Source organism: Meleagris gallopavo, chromosome 1 (genome assembly GCF_905368555.1).
Source record: "Meleagris gallopavo chromosome 1, MGAL_WU_HG_1.1, whole genome shotgun sequence".
Lineage (NCBI taxonomy): Eukaryota > Metazoa > Chordata > Aves > Galliformes > Phasianidae > Meleagris > Meleagris gallopavo.
The window spans coordinates 56,264,505-56,281,598 of record NC_139404.1 but is presented as its reverse complement, the minus strand read 5'-3'; the positions used below and the strand labels follow the sequence as shown (position 1 = coordinate 56,281,598).

Here is a 17,094-nt window from a genome sequence, read left to right as displayed (position 1 = left end):
CTGTCAAGATATGAAATAGTTATACTTTGTTAAAAAATAAGGCATAATACACCTGCTGGCTCTGTCTCACTGTTCAGAAAAGGTAGTGATTATCTCCTGCAGCATGAATGGATCTTTGAGAAGCTGGTTTGAAAGGGCTTTTTAGTCAGCATGACTGTAGCACTCAAACTGCATTCGTTTTTACCGTGGTTTGACATGATGATGTTTTGTGAGTTCTTAATGTGTCCAAAAGAACATGAACCAAATTTGTACTTTGTTTTCCTGCTTGCTATTAATTTACTTCATTCTATGCTTAAATTTTATCCTTAGGTGAAATGTAAGTCTTCTGCATTAGTTACTGTAAAAAATGTAAAGCCTGTGTCTACCTGAAACATCAAATAGGCCAGTAATACTTAGTTTTTGCAAAGGAGTGGGGCAGAGTCTTTGAGGGGGAGGGAGGAGGCTAAGGAGGGGTGAGAAGTTGGTCATTATTAATAAGCTTTCATGATGGAAAAGCAAATGAAGGAATTTATTCGCAGAAGGTAAGGGCTTTTTATTTTTTAATATCTTAAGTCCATGAGTTTCTTAAAATACCTTTCAGTGTGAACTTGCAGTTTACTTTTCTAGAATCATAAAACCACAGAATGGCTTAGGTTGGAAGGGACCTTAAAAGCCACCCATCCCCAACCCCCCTGCCATGGGCAGGGCTGCCACCCACAAGCTCAGGCTGCCCAGGGCCTAATCCAACCTGGCCTTGAGCTCCTCCAAGGATGGAGTGTTCAATGAATAAAACAGACTATTTATTTTTAGGAACTGTGTTCCAACCACAGTTGCTTATTCTTGTTTTATAACAGTTTTTGACTCCGAAGAACAGTTCTTTTGATGGTTATTGCTATAAATAGTAACCATTTAATAGCGCTCATGTTTCCTATCAATCTCCCATAGAAGAGAAGGAGGAGGAGAAGTCTAATTTCTTCTCTGTGCTGAGTAGGTTAGCTAACATTACTCGAACAAACTTGGCCATTTCAATTTCAGATCCTGTTCCTTGGGAGCAGAAAATTTGCTGCTGGAAATAAAATAGTCTAGCAAAAAATGTTCATCTTTTTTTGTTGTTGTTCTTACTGTTTACCTTATGAGCTTATCTTCTTCTCTCTTCATCTTTTTTCTTCTCTAAAATAAAGATAATTTTTATGGTGGGACGAGGATATCTATCTCCAGACCTCAGTAAAGTAAGAAGTAACTGTCCAAAAGCTATGAAGAGACTAATGGCGGAATGCTTGAAAAAGAAAAGAGATGAGAGACCTCTTTTTCCACAGGTGAGGAATGTTTCCCTTTTCTCAGTAGACTTTACAATCTGAATATGAAAAATGAAGATCACTTATGATTTCACTGATTAGTGCAGGATTATTTTTTTTTTAGTGCTACACTAAGATTTCATAAGAGTTCTAGTTAGTTAGAGCTGTTTAATTAGAAATGTTCATTTACAGTTCAAAAAGCAGGTATTAATATGACTTACAATTAGCATTTATTTGCTGGAGAAAATTTCCTGGGAAATAGTGAAATTAATGATTGCAATTAGACATGTGAATTAGAACTTGTTCTCTGAAATCTGTATGCTCCCTTCCTTCATGTCTCCTAGGCTTTATGAGAGGTGGCTGACATTTTTGTGATAAAACTTTATTTATCGTGCCTGCTGGGGAATTAAAAGCTTGGAACTGAAGGACCTTATTTTGTTGTGAATGTACCAAAGCACTTTAAAAAGAAAATTGAGCTCCACCTACTGGCTTTTTGGTGAATGGTTTTAGGGAGACAGCTTCCAAAGCTGTTTATTTGCAGTAATGATGAGTATGGGTACTAGTGCATGAAGAAGGAGGCACATAAAGGATAACTATGTTCCTAGCGCTTAAAGAGGAAAATCAGAATGTCCTTTTAGAGGAGAAAGAGGCAGTTTCTTCACAAAATGTCTTTTTCAGCTTATGAGAATATAAACACCAGAGTGAAATGCAGTCATCTATTTTTTAAAGTTTCTGTTTAAATTTGTGTATAATATATATATATATATATATATATTTTTTTTTTTTTTTTCTTCATTAGTTGATAGTACGTACTGCCTTTGGTTTTAAGGTATTAGAGCAACTTGAAAACCATGGATTCAACCACTTGTTTTCTGCTTGTTTTAGATTCTTGCCTCCATTGAGCTTCTGGCCCGGTCGTTGCCAAAAATTCACCGCAGTGCATCTGAGCCGTCACTAAACCGGGCTGGCTTCCAGACCGAGGATTTTAGTCTGTATGCTTGTGCTTCTCCAAAAACGCCCATCCAAGCAGGGGGATACGGTGGGTTTCCAGTACACTGAAAAGAAATGTGAAAGAATGTGCCTGTTTGCTCATGTGCTGGTGTGTTCCTGTGTGTGCAACACATATGTACGTTCTCAGTTCCTACCAGCGACTTTTTAAGGTTTACTGAGGGAATGAAGACTCATTTCCTTACATGGGGCATTGAATGTCCAGAGCACGTCTGTGCTGGTAAGGAATGTCTCGGGAACAGCTGGCACAAGAAGAATTAGAAGGTTACTTAGAAGAGAAATGGGGAAAGTCACTTCAAAATAAGCAAAACTCTTCTAAAGATCATTGGCTGTCATTTTTTCCTGGTTTATTGATTAGAATTAGTTACTTAAGAGTATATTTATTGTTAATCTAGTCAAAAAACATATTTTTTTTCCAATTGAGGTCATTATTTATGAGCATAAGGCTTTAGATTTTTTTGTTAATAAAGCTACTCATATGTGGGAAACAGTTGGAGAACTGAACTTAGCTGCAAGGCTGAGTACAGTTTAAACTTCTTGCTGTTAGCAGAATTGAAGAGAAGCACATAGCCTCCAAAGAAAGACCTTAGTGATGTGTGACTCTTCTGAAAGTTAAGGTTTTAAAATAGAGCTGTGTAGAGAATATCTCTTCTTGTAGAGGAGTGGTGGCTTGTTTTTTTTTTTTTTTTTTTGGAGGGGGGCTGGGTTTTTTGTTTTGTTTTAGTTTTTATTTTTTTCTTAATGCTCTGACTTGTCATAGTTTAGACCATCTCAAAGTGTTCTATTACAATGCAACACAGAAGAAATTCTGAATCTCTGCTTTTGCTGAGCTGCAAGAGTATTACTGGCAATGGCCCCTCTGCCTTTCAATTAGCAAGAACTTCACTTTTGAAATTAGAAAGAAAAAAAAAATCAAGTCTGGAGCATAACCAAGTACTTCAAGAGAAAAAAGCTGCGAACACCCATAGCAGGAAAAGAAAACTTGAAAATTAGTTGTTTTCATGGAAATCAGTATTATACCATAAATTCTACTAAGTTGAAATTTTTTAATACTGTTTATAATACTACAGCACGTACTTCAGTTCAGTGATTGTTTTTTTCACTTCCATATAAAGCTGCTAGTTTGACTAGAATTGAATCAGTTAGACTAGATATCTAACTGAGAAAGCTAGAAACCTTATCAAGATCCTGTCAGCTCACTTGAAAGATTTTATTTTTCTCTGGACCATTCCTGTGGAACAGATGAATCAGAGTACTGGTTCAGGTTACATCAGTTTTTGATGTCAGATACGAAAACAAGCAGTAATGTTATTAATGACTGTGTTCTTGCATATTTTGAAATTGTGTGGTTTTGTTTGTTTGAAACTGTTAAGCTGTTCATCTTTACAGATTCTTCTGCATCAGAAACAAGCTATTGCTGCTCTTGTTAGGACTTAAATGGCCAGAAATGTTCTTAATAGCTTCTGAATTGTGTACTTACAGGGGAAGCTTGCATGTTGCTGGAAATATGTTTTTGAAATGGATCAAGAAATTCCACAAAGGTTTTCCTTTCTGCTTCTTTTTGGAAACTGAGCCTTTTGAAATGGGAGAATTAAAGAGCTTACAGCAATGTAAGCAGTCTGTACGCTTTCTGGCCATGTTCTGATGGTCTTCTTAGCTTCTACTGTTACAACAGTTTTGGAACTAACTTTTCTCTTTATGTTAGCCAAGAAAATTCATCTGTTGAAATCTATCTCTTATGGAAATAGTTCTTAAGGATGCAAGTTGTTGCTGTTTTAGTAAATTTGTTTCCCAGCTTTCTGGTAACTTTGACAAGCCTATCTTAAAATGAAAACAGGATCTTTTTTATTTTTTATTTTGTCTTCTTACTATTTTTTTTATATTAGACAGTCCAGAGGAAGACTTCTCAATCTTTGGGATGTACTATTTAGTTCAGGCTGCAATGCTTATGTTAGTAAATAGCAAGAGGAGAGCTGCTGCATCTTCTGCAAAATCTAGAAATGCAGCATCCCATTTCACCACTCTGGGAGTAATAGAAAATGCATTGCTACCCTGCCCAGTCTGAATCTTTTTGTGTATGCCAGCTCAATTCAAGCAAATTATTCCTTGGGGTAGACTTAATTGTTAAAAACAGTTCTTCATTGCAATTCATATAATTTATGTCATCTTTGGACATGTTTTGTCCAATTTTCTTCTGTGTCATCACTGCATCAGAATTCTTCCTCTGTCACTTGCTTTTGTTACACATCAAGTATGCTTTGGGATCCATGATGATAACATAACCTTAGCTTCTTACTAAGCATTTTTTGAAGCCTAAAAAAAGTCTGGTTTTGTTGGTCATTATCTCAAATATAGGCTTTTAGGCATTTAACTTACGTAGTTTATGATTCTTGCTTCAATGAAATCCTAAGACATATATAGCATAGCAATATCTAAATACACCTGTGGATTTTGGTCATTGTTCTCAGAGTTGCAACTCAGTTCAGTTATGTTGTTTAGAAATGGATACCTATTGGTCCTGAAAACAGGTCTGTAATAAACCAGACTTGCTTGAACAGGTAATTTGTTCTATGCGGGATCCCTTTCTTCTTCTTCACATTGGAGTACTGAAACAAAATCTGTCTTGCTACCTTCTAGATGGACCAGATGTCTTAAATGCTGCTGCATTTAAGCTGCACCTTGCTTCATATGCACTTCCATGTCAGACACTATTGTGTCAGAGTGCCCCTGTGCTGCCATCTGTCACATGGCAACAACATGTAATGCAATATTGGTGGGAAGTTTCAACCTCTACCGCTGTATCACCAACATAAAATTGGAGGCATTGCTTCTGAAGCAACCCTTGAAGATAGATTTGGCCATCTATGTTCCTGATCTAGAGAAAGCTGTTACTGGTACCCACATTTTATATATGTTCAATGTACATAATCCCATTATTAGATGCACATGTTACCTATTTGGTCACATATCAATTTGAGAGCAGGTTAACACCTCAGTTTTGAAAGGAGAGATTAGTTTAGCATTAGCTTGTCTCAATATTTTTTGCTAAGTCTTTATTTAAATGGGAGAAAATTCTGAAAATCAACTTTTAAAGGTACTATCCTGTCTCAAATACTTCCTGACTTCTGTTTTTCCATTGCCCTTTACTAATTAATGGTTCATCTTTTATCTTCTGAAATCCCTGTACAACTATTAAAAGCTGAATTATTACCAGAAATGGGCAGAAGGACAAGATGAGTAATGAGGGAGCAATCTCTTATTTATAAATTGATCTTTCATCAGCAGTTTAGGAAAGCAGATTGAGAAAATAAGTAGAGCATGTTTTGAAAGTGTAGCTAAGCATGAATGTCCTTCTTAAGTATTAGCCTTACTCGATACTCGATGACTTTTTTGTCCTTCTCTTAAAAGAAGAGAAGGATGGGAGGGGAAGGGAAGTACAAAAATTGAGGCACTACTACAAAATACTGTGAAGAGAATTAGGCGATTGGTGAAATGTGCCAAAGAGAAGGAAGCAACAATATCAAATAGTAAGTGTATTTTAGAGCAAGGGTTTTATGTTTTGGTAGAACAATGTGTTTTTTTTTTATTTTAAACAAAACAGAACAGGAGGAGGGAGTGGATTAGACTCATCATGAAGGTGTTTTGTCTTGTTTTTTATGCTATAATTACCACCACAGACTATTAGGACACTCAGAGCTTGAGATTCATCACGGCTCTCTTACTTCAGACCTTGGTTGCGCTCCCTTCTCATCTCCTGTGAAGCATAGGGTCCTCTCCTCTCTCCCTACTTGCTTTCTCTTGCTTATATCTGCTATAACAGCTTTTCCTGCCAGACTCATAGATTCCCTTTCTTCCCTTTCCACATACAGGCTGCTGATCGTTTTCTTGATTCCCTTCTTTATAACATAAAACATTCCTTGGAATTAATGCTGCCACTCTAAGATTTTGTCTGTAGGTATGTTTCCAGTTTGTTTCCAGTATTCAAAATGAAACTCTTGAGAAAAATGAAAATAATTGCTCTTGAAAAAAGATGGAAGGACACCAAGCTATAGAGCAGTTGTTCGGATGTGATAGTGTTGCCACACTTCTGTTGGGTCTCTTGTGTCTGTTTCAGTCCTTTATTGTTAGATCTCTGAGGAGTCCTGTCAAGAAAGGGACATAAACTAACTTAAAATTTATGTGGAACCCAGCAAGAGGAAGTGATGTGTGCATTTCTTTTAATTCCACTGTAGAGTCCTTTTGTTGAGCATCTTTGCACACCCTGTAGAATGCAATTTCTGTGGGTGGCAGGGAGATTTTTTGGCTGAAGCACAGGATTAAGGAGATTACTATTACTTCTGTTCAAGATTCTGGTAACTTCTTAAGAACCTCAGACAGCAATTTTACTCTGTGCCGTATTCCTTCATCTCTGAAATGTGACTACCAGTCTGTTCAGTAGCGTGCTGAGACTAAAACTGCAGAGTTTTGTGAGATGACTGCATGTGAAAGAAACATGTAGAATTACAGCTTACTCAATAGTTCTGAAGTGAGCACAGGATTGTTTTATTTCTTGTGCTCCCTGTTTGTTAGTGAGGCCTAATTTCTGCTCTCAGAGTAAGTAGACACTCCTCACCAGTCTTCATTTTCCCATAGCAGTTTGCTATGTTGGTCTGTGTACCAGCTTCTAGCATCCTTTAGTGTGAGTTTAATTTTAAGGCACTTTACTATATATAGTCTTTAAAGGTTAATGGGTGTGTCAAACAGTTTTTTCTACTAAACCAGCTTTATACCAGGATGGAAAGTAGTTTGCAGTCTGATGCATTTATTGCAATTGTTGCTTCTCAGGAGGATATGTGCAATAGGGAGTTGAAAGTGAAATTTAATTGACATGTTTTACTTTTAAATGCATGATGAAGTTGTCTCTGCTTGATCTTACTGCCTCTGTCCTGGGAAGAATGGGTATAGCTTGCTTTCAGGAAACTCTTTTTCAGTAAAACATGTTGGGTCTGTATTCAATGTTCTTTCTACTATGTTTCTTTTATGCTTTAATTTTAACAGTTTGCATTTTTAACATCTTTTATATTCAACCTAATGTTCAACTAGTCTGGAGAAAATCTCTGACCACCTCGTAACAGAAATCACTTTTTAAACCAAGCTCTTGTCCTCCCTCTACAGGAGAATTTGCAGCGTTCAAGTAGCCACAGCACCATGGCAGCACCCACTCTGTTATTTAAGTCTTGTGTTCCTACCGTTTCTTAACATCAAAACTCTATTCTGCTCCGACAAACCTAAAGTAATTTAGAAAAGATATCCATAAGCTTAAAAGTGGAGCGGAATGGAACTGCCAGTCCAACACAATGGGAAAAAGTACCTTTTTAGGAACCAGAATACTCCGCTGCCAGTGTTCCTCCTTCAACACAAAACACCACGTGCATTCGGATACCCGCAGTGGCTGCCTGAGCCGTTGGCATCATTCCCAGGAGAGAGGAGAGGGCGCTCATGGTTTGACTTTGGTGCTCAGGCATGAGGGGATGGAGCTGCTGCTGCAAATTAGGAGACTTGCTTTGGATGGTCTGCCGGTCAGCTTTCTCCCTCTAACAACGTATCATCAGAGGCTGAATATCTGATGAGTGCTAATTAAAAGAATCATCCTTTGTTCTTATCTCTTTTCCTGGTGTACTCACTGGTTTGTGGACAATGCAGTATCCCCTTTTCATTGTATTAGAATGTCAAACGCCTAATTTTATCTAAATTTTTGGGTTCTATTCCAGTAAAATTGAAAAGTAAGGGGTAGTGGGAGCTGGAGATGGTGTTACTTTGAAGGCGAAGAGATTCATCTGAAGGAAAAGGGGATGCTGCTGCACTTTTTTTCAGATTTACTTTATCACTTCCTCAAAAAACAAACAACAACCACCAACCTTAACCTTTTCCTTTTCCATTATGTTCTTGGTGTGTGCATATATAACATCTTTTAGAAGGGTTACGTAGATCCTTCTTTTGTTGGTCCAGCAACAAACTGAAGTTAAAAAAAAAAAAAAAATGTAGCGAGATTGTCCTTTTTTTTTCTTTGTATCATATGATACAGTATATTTATCAAAGATGCTACCGCAGCATCTGAAGTCTGTAAATTCCTGATACAGGCTGTGAATGGTGTATGTACCTACTTTAAAAGTTTTATTTTAAATGAGGGTGCAGGTTAATGCCAGGTACCTTACCAATATGTAATGTTTTCATAATTGAGGAAAAAAGTTCTCAGGTTGAATTGAATACAAATACAGAACCCCCTAGAATTAGACATTCCATAAATTGTTTTGGTACTTTCAGGAGCTGTTTTTTTTTTGTTGTTGTTGTTGGTTTGTTTTGTTTTGTTTAAAAAAAAAAAAAAAAAGGATTTTTATCCTGTTAACTAAACGTCCTCTGATAAGTGTGTGTGTAAATGTGGAGCGTCTTGTCCTCATGGCAAGTTGTGCGATCAAAACAAAACGGTACTTGCTGGATCCACGCTGGTTACTTCTCACATTGCTTCCTTCCCTGTGATCTCCTTCCCTTCCGTTTGTCTTTCCCTTTTGTACTCTTTGCAAACTAGGATGATGGTGGCGGTATCTACTTCAGAGTGTTCTGTTTTCCTGTCCTCCAGTCCTGGTTTTCAAACGGTCGGTAGCTTTCTTACAAGTTACCCAGTCAGGGAAAATAACTCATCCAATTCTGCACATTGTTTACCTCTAGTAGAATATCTTGTGATGTGATCTGTTTGCGGAGTTCTCTGGTATGTGGTATTACATGTAAATTATTTGTACAAAGGCAAGTCAGACCACATTGGAAAGAAATTCAAGCTCAGAAGTTTTCAGGACTTGATTCCCGTCTGTCCTGTACCACCCCACCTGAGGCAGGAGAACTGACCCACCTCTAGCTGGGAGGTTCCTGGGGAGAGGAGGATGTTAGTCAAAATCACGGCAAATAAATGAAGGAGTTAAATGTGTATAATGTGGTGTCCGTACTAAACTGTGTAAAGGGCGAGGACGGTGTCCTTCCCTTGCAAGGAGTTGGACTGTTCCTGTCTGCACAGCGCTGCTTCCAGGCTATGGGAGAAACACACATCTATATTGGAATGTGTTTCTAAAGCCTTGGAGTTCTGCAGCGTTGCTGGTAGTCTGTTCTTTTTGTCAGTAAATATTTACTGGGGTTATAGGGACCCAACTAATCTGAAGTGGGAATTATAACTGAAATACTGTGTATTCATATTAATTCCACAAACATTAGCAAGACAGCAATAGTAAATGACTTAATAGTCACTACAAGAATGAAGCGATTCATGTTGATACATGAATAGAATCGACTTTGTGTACAGAATGCATTTAAAAAAAAAAAAAAGAAAAAGCACAATTTTTTTCTTGTCTGCTGTGGGTCTTCAGATGCTGTAAGGCTTTTCTCCTTATTGAGATTGGCAGGAACTTCCATAGTAGCAATAGCCACTTCCCGGTGCGGAGAAGCTGCTGAGGTGAGCGATGGTGAGGAGCCCAGGTGGAAGCGATGCAGGGCCGTGTGCTCAGCAGGCCGGGAGCATGCCCAGGTGTGAGCTCCAGGAGGGCAAAGCCACCCCGTGCGTTTTGTCAGCCCTTGTGTAAGCAGTGCCTGGTTTGTAAGCGTAGGGCATACTGGAAATTGATATTCTCTTGAAAGAAATTATTATCTGAGCGACTATGTACAGGTAGTTCAAGAGTCATTTGCTTCATAGAGCTTGTTAAAAGCCCTAGTTTCCTTCCACGAGGTCACGCTAGCAGAAAACTGCTAAAATATAACTGTTAGGAATTTCTTTGCTTAAAATGAACTTATTTTTGTGGAGATTCATTACCCATTAGTCTACAGTATGCTTCTTGAGCCCATAGGAAAAGCACAAGGAAAATTGCTCTCCTTGTCCATGCAAAGCACTTTATAAGTAACAGATGGTCTTTGTCTTGTTGGTTGTTTTTCTTTCTTGGGGTTTCTTTGTTTTGTTTCTCTGTTTTGTTTGTTTTTATTTTTCCCTGAGGAATGTGCAAGTTGTTTGGCTGCTGTGTAGAGAAGTCATTGCAGGATGCGTTTCTCCTGGTTTTCATGTTTGTTTCCCCGTAGATTTTGTTTTCTCTTTAAGAGGTCCCGCGTAACACTCATGGAAACCTTTGGAAGAAATTTGGTTTGTAAATAATTGTAATTTTTTTTTTTTAAATCTTTCAAGAGTTGTAATGGATGTCTTGCATGCCATCAGAATCAGACTTAAAGTTGCCCCGAAGATGTTTAGTGAATGGAGAGATGAGTAGACAAGAACTGGGGATCCTGTGTAGCAGTGGAATGCAGGAAATAAATTGAAATGAAATGACAAATAGATTCATGCCAATTGCACCAAATTTTTTCTGCTTTTCTATGGCGTCCCAAACACGAACACGTGCCGTAGTGTGGGAAATGATAGTGTGTATTTTGTGTGCATATGTTGGGACAAACATCTAGACAGTCGCGTTGCTTTCAGCACTGCAATATCTAATAAGTTTTCAAAACTACCAGTATCCAGTCCCAGCTACTCACAGGGTCTTTATTCACCACACACACCTTTCCCTCTGCCTTTCCAAACAGTTAGAAGAGACTTGTTACATCTCCCTTTTCAGCAAATGACTGTTTCCTATGGTGTATTTGCTGGAACTGGAACACTGGCGAGGCGTAAGCCAAAAAGTATCAGCAAAAGGCCTTGTTATTTTCAAAGTAATTTCTGCATGAATTAATCCTATATGTTTTTTTTTTAATTATTCTTTAAATTCATGCATTAAAAATTCAATTCATAAATTAAACCATTAAATGAATCCCCTCTATTTTTCAATTTATGCATACCAAAAAGTCTTTTCTTGTACTGGAATGCTTTAGTAGCTGATGGTGATGCAGAACATTTGAGGCCTCACAGAGCCATCTTGTTGTGGCCTCTCAGAATTGCCTGGACTAGTATGTGCTCATTGGAGGCAGAATTTGGCCTTTATGACATAAAATGAATGAAATGCTGGCTGTTGATAAATACCATGAATTCCACAAACAAGGGAGAGGAAAGAAACACCAGAGGTTGTTCATAAATAGGATTTTTTCTGTGTGTGCCTCCAGTGTTTTGCAGAGTATTTGGAGAAGCCAGATCCTCAGAAACCCTACAATCAGCTGTATGTTAAGGTTCTGATAACTGAAGGGGCTAGATTTAGGGAAGAAGCGTGTAGACATTTCACACCTTTACCGCCTATAAATGTAATTCCTTTCTTGACTGCGAGTACAACATGCGTAGCACAAACTATCCGTAGTACTGTAGGCAACATGTCTTCTGTCTGTTGAAAAACATTTCACCGGTAGCACAATATGGCAGGCAAAGCTTGTAGGTACAATCAAGTTCACTGAAAAATCAGTTGCATAAATGGACTGCTGTGGCATCACTTTGAAGGTGCTGGGTTTTCTGTTCTTCGTTTTATGTAGAAGTTCATGAAACAAACTCTTGTTTACTGCAGCCATGTTAAATGTGTGCTTGCACTCCACGTTTGTTTTGGCAGACATTTTAAATATCTTTTGGCATTGCTTCATTACTTCTTACCTAGAAAATGAAGTCATTGAAAAAGCAGAGCAATGATGCTAACATAAAAGCTACTAAGTCAGCATGAAGACAGCACTAAATAATTATGAAATTGTAGAGGATGCTTTTTAAAAACTGCAGAATATAGAGGATGCCAAGGGCAAATTCTATTTAAAACTGGCATGTACCTTTTCTTCAGAAAATAGAGCTACCGAGACCTTCTGTTAAATGGTTTACGTAAAGATCCCCCAGAAGAGTCTTTGCAGTTTGCCAAAATGATCATGTGCCTTCGCAACCTAAAAAGTACAACAGAATGTAAACCAGGTGCTTTGTAACTGGGGCAGTGGCTTTGGTTTACTTCTGATGCAGTAGTTTTGTATATAGCTGTTAATATAGATAGGCAGTTTGGAGTTGGTAAACTTCTATAAAGGAGCAAGGAGAGCAGGGAACATTCCCAAAAATGCCTACAATCATTTCGGAGCTAGGAGCTGAAGGATAGTAACTTGGTTTCAGAGATTTGAAATCTGCTCTACTAAAAGTTAAATGAGGTTAATTTAAATTAAAAAATAAAGAAGCCCTCCTTTCCCTCCAGAGACACAAGGATCCTGTTAAAGAGAAGTAATATAAAGATTTGGAGAGGGCTGAAGTTATTATATGGTCATAGTATCTTAGAATGAGACAATAGGTGGACAATGAGAACTAAATTAGGAGAAATTGATGGCTAGTACTCATGTAATGAAATACAGTGAATTCCCTGGCCCTGAAAGTGCAACTAATTTTGTTCTATGGAATAGCAGCAGGCTTCCTTAGCTCTTCCTCAGGCCTCTTGCAGTTTCACAATGCAAAGTGTCATTGTGCAGTGATGCTGGGAGAAGATAAGGTACCTTGAAAGCTGAGGGACGGCCAGTGTGTCTGAGTCTGAGCTGTTCAGATTGCAGCCTGCTGCTCACTGAGGCTTCTGGCAGTACCTACATACTGGTGTCCTATTTGACCTGTTTGTCCGTAAGGATGAAAGAATGGATTTTGCTCTTAGTGCTTTTTCTTTTGCAGATCTTTTCCTTCTGTTTTTTTTTTTTTGGTGTCAGACTTTGGGCCTAACTGTAAGTGACAGAGTTATGTCTGAATGCACAGCCCATACAAATATCAGGCTGATTTTAACTTGTTCTTTGTTCCCTTTAGAAATCAAAGTATAATTTAAAAAAATGTTTTACTAACACTGCAGGAACTATCTGAAATTCTTTTACTGACCCCAAGTTCTGCACTAAAAGTATACGCAGAGACAGTGTTTTGTCTTTCTTAATACAAAATCACAAGGAAGTTACTTCCCTATTTTTTCCAACAGAAGGGAAATGATGGGAGCGTTCAGAACTTCTAAACTGCCTAGGTGTTTGCTTTATAGAGCGGCAGTGTGCTCAGCTCCTCCAATCCCTTTAAGAGCCAGCCGAGGCCTGTCCAGTCCTTTTGTCCAGCTTATGGCATTTGCAGCAGCTGTACTTCAGAATAAGCCTTGTGTGACATTGGCTTTGGAGTATCACAGAAAAGCAAAGGATCGTGTTCTTTTTCGTTTGGGTTTGGAAAATGCTTAATTTTTGTTTTGCTGAATGTCATTCTGTGTTGCATTTGTGTAATCACCATAGTTGAAAAGAGAATCTGTTTGTGAGCTTAATGGAACATAAGAAACGAAGCCCGCTGTCTGGGCACAGATGTTGGGTATGGGGTGCAAAATGGACCAAACTGGGGTGTTGGGTTATTTTGGGATGGTGGGGGATTGTGAGGGCATAATTTAAATTAAATTAACTCTGTCTAAAATAAAATGTAAGTGCAATAAATGTGCTTTTTTATTCAAAGCTGTGAACCTTTAGGGGTAAAAAAAAGAAAACAAAAATGCACATCATTCCTTCGTGAGCCTTGTGTCCTACCTGTCTCCTCTTCCTTCCCCACTCCACCCTTCTCAACTGACAGATACCCAGCAGCGGCCAACTTGCATGTGTTGGCAACCCAAATCACACTGCTGCTTTTCTTCCCATCTCAGCTGCTGGGACTGGGGAAAAGTCCTGCTCCCTGCTGCTTGCCACCCTTGAGACTCCTCTGGGAGCCCGTGCTGCTAGAGCAGGTCTGCAAGTGTTCAGGTAAGGGAGCCGGCCCGTCTGCTCCGCAGTCCCCCCAGCTGCCCATAGGGTTCCCCTGCCAGCCCTTTGCCCATGACTCCCCACCCTCCCGAAGCTCTCCTGGCGGCCTCCCAGGGCTGGACAGATGACACGTTAGCACCTGCAAAAAGTCATCGGTCATCAGCTGCCTCATTGGATCCCTGTTTCCCTCTGTCAAAACACAAGTGCAGACTGGCCGCTGTTGCCTTCCGTGACTCTGCCTTGTTTTGAAGGAGCAGGACCAGTTGTGCACTGGTTGCACTGTCTCTTTCTTACTTGAGCATGTGCTGCTTTTCCTAGGTTAGAAAGGTGCAGCAGTCTCGCTCGGGGTTCTGCAGGAGGCTTACTGCATACTTTTATTAAACAGGGATGGAAGGTGTTGCACTCAGTCGTTGGACCCTGTGGGGAAGTAAGAAAGGACTGGCACGTTTAAAGTTTATAGATAGAGAGATCTATATCCTTTAAACTTGATTATTTTTATATATAGTCAAGACATTGGCATTACCTCATAATACAGAGGCTTGTTTATGGGAGGCAAACTAATAAGGAGAGGAAAGGGAAAATCGTATGCAGATCTGATTTCTTTGTTTCTTAGTGCAATGAAACGTACGTCCCACCCATTTGAACTGTGCTAACACAACATTCCTTTCAGCTGTGTTTTGTTGACCACCAGAGGTTTGTGAGGGGCTTACGACGACAAAATAAAAGGTCCAGTCCAGTTACTTAAAAAAAGCAATTGTGTTAGTAGATTTCCATAGCTGCTTTTTAAAAATCTTACAATGGAGTAATTGTTTGGAAACTTGTATTTATTTTCTAATTCATAACAAAATGTTTATTTTCAGTTTTCTGTTACATAGAAGGTCATGGCAACCCCCCCTTCTTTCCCTCTCGAGTCTCCCCTGTAATTGCCAATACAACTTATTTTTCTTGTTTGTTCCTTTCCCCTCTACTTTTGTTGTCCCTTCATTTGTATTTTGGAGTTTTTTCTCATGTAAATTTGTACAATGGGAAATATTGTCCAGTTTGGTTAGAGAGCATGGAGACTTAAAACATATTAAAATTTGATAGCTGAATTCAGATTAAAGAAAACTATTTCTGTGTAAAGTTATTTAAAGAACTCTGTATTATATAAAAGGCAAAAAGTTCTATGTACTTGATGTGAATATGAGAATACTGCTATAATAAAGATTGACTGCATGGAAAAGTCTGAAGGAGATTGTTTATCGGGTCATTCTCAAGTCACTCTCTTCACGGTGTTCCACAGGTAATTTAATAGAAGTTTATTTCTGTATGGTTAGTTTGGAACATAAATCTGGCCATATATGAAGGGGGGGACCTAGAGAGTAACCCACCTCCATTTGTTTTCCTTATGTGGGGGGGACACTGAGATGATCAGAGTGCTGGAGCATCTCTCCTATGAAGAAAGGTTGAGGGAACTGGAATTGTTTAGCTTGGAGAAAAGAAGGCTCCGGGGTGACCTCATTGTGGCCTTCCAGTACTTGAAGGGAGCGTATAAATAGGAGGGGCAATGGCTGTTTACATGGGTGGATAGTGATAGGACAAGGGGGAATGGTTTTAAACTGAGACAGGGTAGGTTTAGGTTAGATACTAGGAGGAAGTTTTTCACTCAGATGTTGGTGACGCACTGGAACAGGTTGCCCAGGGAAGTTGTGGATGCCCCATCCCTGGAGGCATTCAAGGCCAGGCTGGATGTGGCTCTGGGCTGCCTGGTGTGGTGACCACGCACACAGCAGGGGGGTTGAAACTAGATGATTATCGTGGTCCTTTTCAACTCAGGCCATTCTGTGGTTCTGTGATTCCTCAAATGCTGTTTTCAGCACATTTACTTCCCAGTATTAGTGCTGGATTTCTGTTACCTGAAGGAGATTCCCTCTCAACCTAAGGAGAGCTGGGCACACCTTCTCTTCTCCCTCGGGCAGCTGCACCTGCTCCTGAAGCAACTGCTACTACAAGCCTCAAGGTTGGTTTTTACGACAAGATTTCAATAAGAAATCTTCTAGAACTGTAGAAAAACTAATTTAAAGAATTTAGTTTTGCTGCCTCTTCTAGTGGCTGGCAGACACTCAGTGGTTAAATCCTTCCCTCCTGTGCATTCATGTGAGCTGTAAGTCACTGCCTGAACAAAAATGTATCACTTCAGTTAGAGGGGCACACTTTAAACGCTTCACAAGGATTAAATAGGCTCATTTGGACTCAAACACCCCAATTCTAGAGCTCTCAAAGAGAAGGAACGTGACATTTACAGCACTCAACAACACCACAGCTCAGCATTTGTCAACAGCTCACTTTATTGAGTCCAGGACAGCAGAGCAAAGCAGCAGTTCCAGGGCCTCCTTAGTTCCACACACCTGCAAGGAACTGAGTTGACTCCCGAGAACGTTCCGGCCAGTCCCTCCCACAGCCGAGAGCAGGGAAGACCCCAGCATCACCCCGCCGCCTTCAGCTGTAGCCGTTCAACACGGCACCTGGGAGAGACGGCGAGAGCGCAAAACCCGCCCCTACCTTCACCACTGCGACTGCGGCGCCTACTCGGCGTCGTCGGGCGGGATGCCGAGCTCCTCATCCGTCCAGGCCGAGGGGTCGGGGTACGGGAAATGGCCCTGCGCCACGACACGCCCTCAGATCCCGCCCCGGGCACGGACCCACCGCTCCCCGCCGCTACGCCGGGCCTTACCAGCACGCTGTCCGAGCTGTGCCAGAAGTGCCACAGGATCCAGAACCACATGAAACCGCTCAGTAGCTCGCTCCGCACCACCTGCGACCGCGTCAGCTCCGGGAACTGCCGGTATCGCGGCTCGATGTGCACGTCGCCTCCCGCACTGCAACAAACGCGCCGCCGCCGCCTCACTCCCGGCTCAGTCGTCCTCGCCCCGGCCCCGTCGCCCCCGTCCTCCCCGTTCCGCCCCACTCACTGCCGCCTCCCGGCCGCGCCGCCGCCGACCCGCAGCAGCCGTCCCGCCGAACGCCCGAGCGACGCCAGCATGGCGGCTCCCCAATGTCACAAGCCGACCGCCCGGCAACCCCCTGACTGGTGCGCTCTGCCTTTACCTACAACGGCCTCTCCGATTGGTCTGCTTCTCCTTACCAAGCAACG

At 40.5% G+C, this 17,094-nt stretch overlaps 2 protein-coding genes across 9 annotated transcripts in view; one reads left to right on the top strand and one right to left on the bottom strand.

The window, feature by feature from the left end:
- The window catches only part of BRAF (B-Raf proto-oncogene, serine/threonine kinase), an 81,955-nt gene extending 66,772 nt beyond the window's left edge, over positions 1-15,183 (top strand). For 5 of the 8 annotated variants that reach the window (XM_085228707.1, XM_085228756.1, XM_085228716.1 and 2 more), the window contains 3 exons: positions 1,161-1,295; positions 2,160-2,313; positions 13,865-15,183. In XM_085228707.1, coding sequence (XP_085084833.1) covers positions 1,161-1,295; positions 2,160-2,313; positions 13,865-13,965 — 390 coding nt within the window. In that variant the 3' untranslated portion in view covers positions 13,966-15,183. Of the gene's footprint in view, positions 1-1,160; positions 1,296-2,159; positions 2,314-7,436 lie in introns of all 8 variants that reach the window. The other 3 variants (XM_085228725.1, XM_085228761.1, XM_085228749.1) reach the window with 1 other exon arrangement.
- A 1,087-nt stretch (positions 15,184-16,270) lies between these two features.
- On the bottom strand, positions 16,271-17,073 carry NDUFB2 (NADH:ubiquinone oxidoreductase subunit B2). Its single transcript, XM_085228900.1, has 4 exons — positions 16,913-17,073; positions 16,675-16,819; positions 16,503-16,600; positions 16,271-16,348 (listed from the first exon to the last, which is right to left on the bottom strand). Exons 1-3 carry the CDS (start codon positions 16,981-16,983, stop codon positions 16,526-16,528), a joined length of 291 nt encoding a protein of 96 aa, XP_085085026.1. The 5' UTR covers positions 16,984-17,073; the 3' UTR covers positions 16,271-16,348; positions 16,503-16,525.
- Between the last annotated feature and the right edge of the window lie 21 nt (positions 17,074-17,094).

What these genes read in the sequence shown, in the direction of transcription:
- NDUFB2 (XM_085228900.1), bottom strand. Translation starts at nt 16,983, where the DNA reads ATGCTGGCGTCGCTCGGGCGTTCGGCGGGACGGCTGCTGCGGGTCGGC. An exon ending in GGCGCGGCCGGGAGGCGGCA is followed by an intron (nt 16,820 to 16,912) that starts GTGAGTGGGGCG and finishes CGTTTGTTGCAG; the next exon opens with TGCGGGAGGCGACGTGCACA. An exon ending in ACAGCTCGGACAGCGTGCTG is followed by an intron (nt 16,601 to 16,674) that starts GTAAGGCCCGGC and finishes GTCGTGGCGCAG; the next exon opens with GGCCATTTCCCGTACCCCGA.